The sequence below is a fragment of the Manacus vitellinus genome, unplaced genomic scaffold, assembly GCF_001715985.3.
Source record: "Manacus vitellinus isolate BGI_N305 unplaced genomic scaffold, ASM171598v3 scaffold_87_pilon, whole genome shotgun sequence".
Taxonomy (NCBI): Eukaryota; Metazoa; Chordata; class Aves; order Passeriformes; family Pipridae; genus Manacus; species Manacus vitellinus.
Genome location: NW_021940854.1, coordinates 580190 through 589601, shown reverse-complemented (window position 1 = coordinate 589601; position 9412 = coordinate 580190). Strand labels below are relative to the sequence as shown.

General features: G+C 58.7%; 1 protein-coding gene across 1 annotated transcript in view; it reads left to right on the top strand.

The window, feature by feature from the left end:
* The first annotated feature begins 2976 nt into the window (after positions 1–2976).
* Positions 2977–9412, top strand: part of PLEKHA2 (pleckstrin homology domain containing A2) — an 8640-nt gene continuing 2204 nt past the window's right edge. Inside the window, exons 1-7 of the mRNA XM_029965006.1 lie at positions 2977–3125; positions 3522–3578; positions 5050–5098; positions 5220–5317; positions 6402–6412; positions 7322–7457; positions 9322–9405. Coding sequence (XP_029820866.1) covers positions 2985–3125; positions 3522–3578; positions 5050–5098; positions 5220–5317; positions 6402–6412; positions 7322–7457; positions 9322–9405 — 576 coding nt within the window. The 5' untranslated portion in view covers positions 2977–2984. The remainder of the gene's footprint in view (positions 3126–3521; positions 3579–5049; positions 5099–5219; positions 5318–6401; positions 6413–7321; positions 7458–9321; positions 9406–9412) is intronic.

The following is a 9412-nucleotide window of genomic DNA, read 5'->3' as shown; positions in this document are numbered from 1 at the left end:
CGGGAGTACTGTGGGCACCATCGCCGCCGAGAGTCTGTGGGGTTGGAAGCAAACGTGCGGCGGGGATCAGGGATCTGCAGCTATTTGCTCTGCTCCCCGACTCTTCGTGGCCAGATAAAGAGCTGTATCCTGGCTGCTCCCAGCCTGCTCCCAACAGGTTAATCATTCCATTAAGGCAAACGTCTGGAATTAGCAGGAGCGAGCTGCTGGGCTCTGCCTGCCCCGTCCGTCTCGCGGGTCGGGACAGACGTCGCCGCGCGAGCTCTTGGAGCTGCTCTGCAAGAGCAGTCGGAGGAAGTGGAGCTGCCGCGGCTGCGGCTCAGCTCGTGGGGCAGTGGGGCACCGGGCATCGCAGCTCCCAGCCCTCCGAAACGGGGGGTCCTCCTGCACCCCAGCCGCTACCAGGGCAGCTCGGGCAGACAGGCGCGAGAGAGGAGGAGGAGGAGGAGGAGGATGCAGTGGCTGCCCTCAGGTGTGATGGGTGCTGTGGAGTGAAGTGCCGGGGAGATGGCTCTGGCAGCGCAGCTGTGATGCTCCAAATGTCGGGTCTCCCGTTGCCTCGGGTTTTCCTGCAGCAGAGTGTCCCTGGGTCACTCCTGTGGCTGCAGCTGTGCTGGGAGCAGGACAGAGCAGGGCACGAGCAGCCGTGACGGTGTGGTGGAGTCCTGGTGTCCTGGGCTTCTTCCCGGAAAGTCTGGCTGTGTGGCTGCACACGAGGCCTCTGAGCCACCCGTGGCCGCAGAGGGGACTTGGGTGCTGTGTGGACTGTGCCCTGCTCCTCCTGCCTCTCCCTGGGAAGCACATCCCCAGAGTGTTTTGCTGTAAACTTCTACAGACTAACTATTTGCCATCTTGTTCACTGCGTCAGGAAAGGGGTGTCTTTTTTATTGGGACATTAGGACTGAAAAAGCTCGAAAGTTGGTTGCTTCAGAGGTAGGAAGGAGTCCTGGTAGTGCACACCCTCTGATGTGCTTCACTAGGAGATGGCATGCATTCCTAAGCAGGATCTGGTAATGAGCTCCTGAGGGTTGGATTCCATGTAATGCTCAGAAAGTTTGTCGTTGTTGGGTGGCAGATCAGCCTCTGTGAATCAGGGTGAGCATCATCCATAAATCGTTGCCCCCAGTGCCAGTGTTATGTCCATCATGTTTCCATATGGGATGTCCTCAGAAGCTGAAGCTCCTCCTCACTCTGACGCCTTCAGGGGCTCATCCACACTTTTAAATGATGCTCCTTTTCTGTTTGGGTTTCACATAGAAATATTTATTATTTATGAGTTGGAATTTACAAAGTGCTGTATAAATAGTCAATGTTGGTGAGAACTGAGCATTTTATGGCCCTCCTGGAGTTCTGGCCCTCCTGAGCAGAGGGACTGATGTGTTAGCAGAGCTGGAAATGCTAGTTTTATCCTTTTCCTATGGAAAAGTGAAGTTCTCGGTGGCCCCAAGAACACAGACCAGTTGTGTCCTGTGGGATGTGAGGGGCAGGCTGGGGGCTGAGTGTAGGGCAGTCCCTGTCTCCTCTGCCCAGAGGTTTGTGCACATTCAAGTGCAACCTGAGGTCAGTGTGCACAGAAGGGCTGAGCTGTTTTGTGGGGTCCCAGACGAGCCTGTGGTAATGAAGGATGGCAGGGGAGGGACCTAGGGGGTCCCATCAGGGGTCCCATGGGGCTGGGGGCTCAGGGCTCATCCCTGCACTGCCTGTGCCACACTCTGCTTATCCTCATCCCTCTCCTAAGCAGAAATGTCTGGACTTTTATTATCAGCAGAAGGAAGAGAGAGTTTATGAGGCTTGCTCTGAATGTGTTGGTGTGGTTGAAGGCACCCGGCAACTGGCTTTCCACGTGCTTCCCCACCACAAAAATAACCCCACAAAAAAGCAGTGAGACACGAAGTGCCCCACATAAACCTTCGCACTGGGGCACCCGTGCTGGGCTAAACCAACCTCTCCCCCTGCAGCAGCACAGTTCCCCTTGAGCCAAGCCCCAATACCCATCTCTGGAACACTGGTGATGAACTGAGGTCCTGACAGCAGGTTGACTTGTGTTCTGCCTCCTCTACCTTTGCAGCTGCACCCCAGCTCTTGCACAACCCTTGCCTCCTCGGGCCCCACTCCACTGCAGCTCAAAAATAGTATTTCCTCCTTTTCTGCATGAGATCTTTTATTTGTGTGGCTCCGCTTCTGGCACCTGCGTGATCACCCCTCTCCTGCCAGACAAACCACACCGGCTTCGCTCTCATCCTCTGGGTAACGGCCGCCCCCAGCCCTTCCCTCCACCCTGCCCCGTGGATGGGGGGCTCTGCCCGGGCGCTGGGACGTGTCCTGCCCACCCACCCGTGGCTCTCAGTGCCACTTCCAATCCCTGCGTGGGGCTGGAAGTGAATAGAAGTGAACAGGTGTTCCTGCTGCAGCCCAGGGGGAGGCTCGGGGGAGACCCCCCTGGCTGGGGGACAGTGCCAGGGAGGGGACAGTGCCAGGGAGGGGACAGTGCCAGGGAGGGCCCATGCCCGTGGCAGACCTGGGGGCACGGTGTGGCCCCGCTGTGATGGGTCATTGTTTGCCCTGCTGACTCGGCATCCTGCCTGCACAGATTTTCTGCTGGAGTTGCAGATTGTTTCCCATTTCCTGGGAGTGTGCTCGGGCTCTCTCTAGCGCACAGTCTGCTTCGGGATTACTTTTTGCCACAGTTCCCAGGGATCTGGTGTCTCACGTCAGATCCTTTGTGGCTACTTTGTCCTCTGTCCTGGGGGTTGGTGGCTCTTGGGGCTGAGTGATGGGTTGGTAGGTTATCCCTTTCCTCTCCCTCTGGTGAGCTCAGATGTGGCTGAGTGACTGCGCTGGCATCCTGGCACATCTGGCTCCAAGGGGTTGGGATGGCTCTGAGTGTGGGAGCAGCTCCCTGGAAAGCTGGGGCTGTGGGAGCAGAGCACCCACCTCTCCCTGCCTGTCCTCGCTCCGCAGGGTGATGCCAGAAGGAACCCGGCATGCCGTACCTGGACCGACAGAACCGTATCTGCGGGTTCCTGGACATTGAAGAAAATGAGACCTGTGGCAAGTTTCTGCGGAGGTATTTTATCCTGGACACCCAGGCCAACCACCTCCTGTGGTACATGGACAACCCTCAGGTAGGCTCATGTGCTGGGCACGTCTGTGGAAGTTGTCAGTGAGTCTGTAGGCACATCCTGGCCTCCCTGGTAGAGGCATCTCCCCCAGGTCCCTGAAGGTCACTGCCTGCAGTGTGTGCTGTCTGTTGGGGTGTCCTGTGGCTGAGTGTGGCCATGACCAGGCTCCAGCCCCTCTGTGACCTCTGTGGTTTCCAGGACTGTGCCGAGGTGGGGACAGCACTGGGGTGCAGCACAGCAGGGCTGGTCCTGCTGCTGGGGGGTCTGAGCTGAACCAGGGCACAGGGAGGGAAGCGGCCGAGGCTGCTGCCTGACCCCGAGGACACAAACGAGAGCCTGGCTCGCCCCTGCCGCCTCCTCCCTGTCATTTACCTCCCATTGCTCATTCCTGTGTTGCAGAACCTGGCCATCGGAGCGGGTGCTGTGGGATCTCTGCAGCTGACCTATATCTCCAAGGTAATGTCGGGGTGGGGCGGAGGGAAAGGTGAATGCTCCCTCTTATCCCCTTATCCACGCGGCGTTCCCAGGAGAGGCGATGGCTTGCCCTGGAAGCACCCGGGGCCAGGTCCTGGTCCTGCCTGAGCTCGTGACAAGCTCCCTGGGATGGAGCCTGTGCAGGGCTGTGGGAAGCAGGGAGTCTCCACAGCACAGGGATCCCAGCACTGGGACCGTGTTCACCTTCAACCGTGGACTAGCGTGGGACAGGATGCGAGGTCGGGTTGCAGGAGGAAGAGGAAGGACATGGGGCAGCCAGGGACAAGTGGGGACAGGAGCATGGCGTCGGCATGAGCTGGACATGGAGCTGGCAGTCGGCTCCGTGGTGCACCAGGAGCTCTCCCCTGTGCTCAGAGGGCAGCGCTCTGAAGGACAAGACCTTCTGGAAACTCACTTTTGTGTGTCTTAACAGTGTTATTCGGCCTCCAGGAGAAGGCAGAAATAGTGCAATAAGTGACAACTGTTGCAGGACCAGTGAGTGAGACACGTGGAGCCGTGGCTGCGAGTGCAGAGAGTGGAGCTTGCACTGTCCTCCTCCTGCAAGTGGCCCCTCGGCCGCTGTGGGGGCAGTGGGGGGCTCGTGGCTGCCACGCCGGGCTCAGCTCGGCTTTATCCTGGAGCCGGATAAAGAATTGGACAGATCTCTCTGTTCTTGCTGAATCATGATTTATAAATTAAGCACAGATGAAGCAACGCCGGGAGGCTGAGCCTTCCCCATTTCGGAAAGAGCCTCACTTACAAATTATATAGGTTTTAGTTTAAATGAAAATTGCTGCAGGACAGCATTTGGTCACAAGCTGCGTGGTTGGGTTCTGCCAGCAGCTGGAACTACCAACAGTAAATATACCAGAAAAATGGAGGTTTGCTTGAGAAAACATATTTAAAGCATTATGGACTGGCTCTGATGGAGGAGGGCTGTCAGAATAAATACTCCATGAATGCTGTGCTTGGAGCCCCAAGGAATATTATTCTTATATAAATGATTCCTACTCTTTAGGCAGAAACCACTGCTATTTTCCCTCAATTTTCTTAATTGCTGACAAGAGCAACTGTGTTAGTCCAGAAGAACTCATGTTTCCGGGGCCTTTGAAAGCTCTCTGTGCTCTGCTGTGCAGCGCTGCCGGTGCCGGGGGGGACGTGGGGGATGAAAGTCCTGGCTCCGTGCTGACCTTCCCCTGGGACCCTGCGCCCGCTGCTGCCTGTGCTCGCTGTTACTCTGACACGGGCCAGCTCCCAACAGCTGGCACAGCTGTGCTGCACCTCATGGGTCAGGGGGCACAGGGGGTCCTGCCCAGGGGGGCAGAGCCCAGGCTGGGCGCAGTGCCCGGCAGTGGCACGCAGCGGGGTGGGTGGGTGGAAAGTTCCAGCTCTCTTGCCCCCCATGAACATGGGCTGTTATCTCTAATTTTGTCCCCGATTTGCTCTGTCACAGGTCAGCGTCGCCACCCCGAAACAGAAGCCGAAAACTCCGTTCTGCTTTGGTGAGTTGAGGGGGACCCTGGTGGGCTCTGTGAGGGGACACCCTGCCACGAGAGACTGTGGCATGGGCCGTGAGCCCTCCTGGCTGCTGCCAACTGTCCCTGTCCTTCCCTTCCCTGGCAGTTATCAACGCTCTATCCCAGCGCTATTTCTTGCAAGCCAGCGATCAGAAGGATCTGCAGGACTGGGTGGAGGCGCTGAACCGGGCCAGTAAGATCACGGTAGGTCACTTAATGCTCTTCTCAGATGCTGCCTCCACCATCCCCAGGGATCCTCCTGGTTGGGATTTACTGGGTGTGTCTTTCTTCACCCTCCCAGCCCAGCTGTGGGGGACGGCGGCTGCGCCCCAGGAAGGTTCCAGTCTTGGAGCTGTCCCCATCCCCGCCTGCTCCAGGGCCCTCTCCCTCCTGTTGCTCCTGCTGACTGGGATCCAGCCCAGCCAGCTCCTCACTGTGGCTGTCAAAGGGCGTCTCTCTTGTGCTTCAATAACTTATTTACTCCATTTTTATTCTTCCTGGGATGCCGGGTCTCGTGGCGGGGCGCAGCGAGTGCCCTGCGCTGTGGGGAGCGGCGGGGCGGGCTGTGCTGCATCCAGCGGGGTTCATCTGCCATCTCCTCTCGTCTGCTGCTGTGCTCAGGGAGCCGTGCACTGATGGTCACTGACCCAGCAGCTCTCAGAGCCTGTGCAGAGCCTGTGCAGTCTGTGCAGTCTGTGCTCTGCAGCTGCCGGGGCTCCCGGTGATGGGGGATGTGCTGCACTCTGAACGGGAGCCTCCTCCAAGGGCTGGGGGTGATGCTCAGCTGGCAGTGCCCGCTCCAGGGGCTCAGGGTTGGGAGCTCCAGGATGACTTCTCCCTGCACCTGGATGGGGGGGTCCCTGGGAAGGGGTTGGGGGTTTCTGCTGAGCTGCAGTGAGCAGTGGGGCCAATGCTTAATGCGAGCAGAGTTCTGCTAGATGGTGCACTGATGCGTGTTGTTTGTGGTGTGTAAACCAAGGGCAAGGAAAAATCACGGTAAACAGCTTAGGTTTGGGGCCTATCAGATGAGATTTTTCTTTAAAATCCCTGGAGTGCCATGTTGTAGCCTCTGTGGCAAACTCACCTGCAAGATCAGACCTGGCTTGTATTTTCTTTTTTTTGTCTGCAAAGACCTCTGTGCCTGCAGCCACCAGACTGCAGGGGCTGTGGCTTGTGCCTTCTCTTTCTGGGTCCAGGTGATATTGGCCACGACCTTCACCTCCAGAGCTGGGTAGAGCTGTAACCAGAGCCTGCCCAGGCTGTGTGTCTGGCTCTACCATCAGTGTAGTTTCCTCAGGGGTTGCTGCCTGGAGGGGGTGGAGGGTCTGCCAGGCTGGCAGAGGTGGGACCTGGGGTGATGGGAAGATGAGATACATCTTCTGCCTCTGCAAGAAACTGTGGTGATTTCCATACCCTGGTGTTGGCCAGCCCTTCCCGACTCTGGCTGTGTCCCAGCTGGCCGACCGGCTCTTCCAGCCCTGCAGGGAGGAGTTGTCACAGGCTGGCTGGGAAACTCAGGGCTACTGGGATGTGGGTGACGCTGCCACTCTGCCCTGCTTTGGGGGGAAAGCAGGAGGGTGGCTTGGAGCCAGGGACCCCACTAATGGCAGTAAGGAAGTGGAAGTGCAGGCTCGGGAAGGGAAAGTTGGAAACACGCCTTTTTGTCCAGAGCCAGGTGCCAGAGGGAAGGAGCTGGGAGGGGGAAAGGGAAGATGCCAGTGCTGGGAGCCGGGTCCCCGCAGCACAGCCTGTGCCCAGGGGTGTGGGGCTGCTCTCAGCAGGGTCACAGCCAGGCTGGGGGGCTCAGCAGCGCCCGGCTGTCGGCTGTGGACGTGCAGCTCAGCCTCGTTAGCCAGACCCAGCTCCTCATTAAGCCTGGCTGTAAGTGGAGCGGGGACAATTAAAGGAGCAAGTGTCCCACAAAGGCACTGAGGTGCAGAGGCGAATCGCAGGCGCCTCTGAGATGGTGCTTAATCATTCAGCACCTCTCATCTCCCATCTGGGTGCCTCCTGCAAGCCGCCCAGGGGGGCCCACACCCTTCCTAACTGGGGTGCTTGTTCAGGTGTTATTTTTTGAAGGGATGTTTCTGCATTAGACAGAGACAGGGGCCCAGTGAAAGCGTCGGCTGCCCACTCTAAAAGAGCCTTTGACTGCGGTTGCACCCTTGCCCTTCATCCCTTTGTTCTCCCCACAGGTGCCATAAGGAGCGGCAGTGTCCCACCAGCCACGGAGATTGCGAAGCCCCCGGTGGTCCCCCAGGCCCAGGAGAGGAAGCCCCAGGTGGCCTACAAAACAGAGATTGTGGGGGGGGTGGTGGTCCACACGCCCATCTCCATCAACCAGGTGAGCTGGTATGCACTTATGTTTCTGGAAACCAGCGTGGTACCTGTCCCACTGCGGGTATAAAGGGCTGCTCCGAGCACCCTGTGACACCTCTGCTTTGTCTTGCTCTGAGGTGTGATGAGATGAGGGGTGTGAGGAGGAGGAGGAAGCCTCAAATCCGCTCGGCTTCCTGGCCATCGCCATCCACCCCCTCGTCCTGGGTCCAAATCCTGCCTCCAGGTGCCCAGGGCAGAGGGACTGGCCTGTCCTGGGGGGGGAGGCTGGCCCTGCTTGCTGTGGCTCTGCACCCCCTTCCCTGGCACACGGCTGGGGGTGCACGTGGCCGTTGGCATCGCCCACCTTTGGGCACTCGTCCAGCTCCGGGTCTCACTTCAGCCCGGATCAGTGGCAGCACTAAAAATAGAGCAGACAATTAGATCATTGCAGTGGTTTCTGCTTTTAACACGTCCCTGGCCGCAGGGTTCAGCAGGGTTGTGGAGGTGTGCAGGGGGCAGTGGGGTGCACAGGGGTTTTTTGGAGGTGGAGCATCAGCTGCCAGAACGTTTCTGTGCTCTTGCTACCTCTTTCTGTGTGAAATGGCCATTCCTCTGCTGCAGCTTCCTGGGTGCGTCTGTGGTTTCCTGGCTGGTGCTGCTCTGGGGCTGCAGGGGGGAGCCCCACACTCTGGCTGCACCCCCAGGCTGGCCAGCAGCATCACCCCAGCTCCAGGCTGTGACCCTCCCTGTGGCAGGAGTGTCCTCACCTCTGGCTTGGACACCACCTGTGTAACACCCAGCAGAGCTGGCACAGCCCCAGGCGAGGGGCACAGGTGGTGTCCCCGTCCCAGCAGGGCTGGAGCTCTGCTCCGCTGCTCTCCCCAGGGGCTGGCAGCACTTTAGGGCCAACCAAAAGGTTGCTTGTCTGTCCTGGGGATGCTGAAGCAGCTCTGGAAGGTGCTGGAAGGCACAGGGCAGGCAGGCCGTCGGCTTAACCGCACCGGCAGTCGCACCGGCACGGGGCCATATAAGGCTGGTGGCAGCCAGGGCCACCCCGCTGCCATGGCAATGCTCAAACCTCAGCCCAGCGGGAGGAAGGGGTTGGAGGGACGGGGAAGGAGCTGAGTGCAGCAGATGTTTCATCTCAACCATCCTCTTGGCTGCTGGGGGGAAGGGAGGGCGCTGGCGGGGCGATGCTGGCAGCGGGGCAGGGTCCACCCCTTGGGGTGCTCTGGGACGTGCTGGGGGGAGCCAGGGGTGAGTGCTGGGCACACGGCCACAACCACAGCCCCTCCATGCCTGTAGCAGTGAGTGTTGCACTTGAGGAGAGACAGCTTGGGGCCAGAGAAGTCACAGCTTCTCTTCCTCGACTCCAAGCACCCCAGTGTCTTTGGGAGAATTTGGCTCTGAAAATGTGGAGCAGAGACTGTATGGCTTTCCTGAGCAGTTTATTCCCATGATATATTGCCTTCTTCTGCTGGAAAACATCCCTGCTTTCTAACTTGGGTTTGTCTGGTGGCTCTTGTTCTCCTCGTACCTGCAGTGGTGCAGTTGAGTCACCTCTCAGTGTGTGATGAGCCAGACAGATGAGCTCCCTTAACTCCCCCGCTTCAAGAGATTTTTCTCTTGCTTTTCTGTAGCCTTTCTGATTTTTTTAACATGTGGGTGCCAAAAGGGTGAAGAGTACCAAGGCAGCAGCCTGGAAAGCTGCCTGCAGTGAGAGAACATCAGCTCTGGACTCTGGCTCATTCCCTGCCAGTGTCCAGTGCCGCCGGTAGCCCTTGGCTCACATATTGCATCAGGTGGCTTTTCCCTGCAGCTGGGTGTCCTGCATTCCAGCAGGGAATTCCCCTCCCTGCTCCCAGTGACTCTGTTCTCTCTGCTCACAGAACGGTGGGGACGGAGGGGAGGGCAGTGAGGTGGGGGCTGCCCACCCGCTGCTGCGGCGCTCGCAGAGCTACATCCCCCCCTCGGCCACCA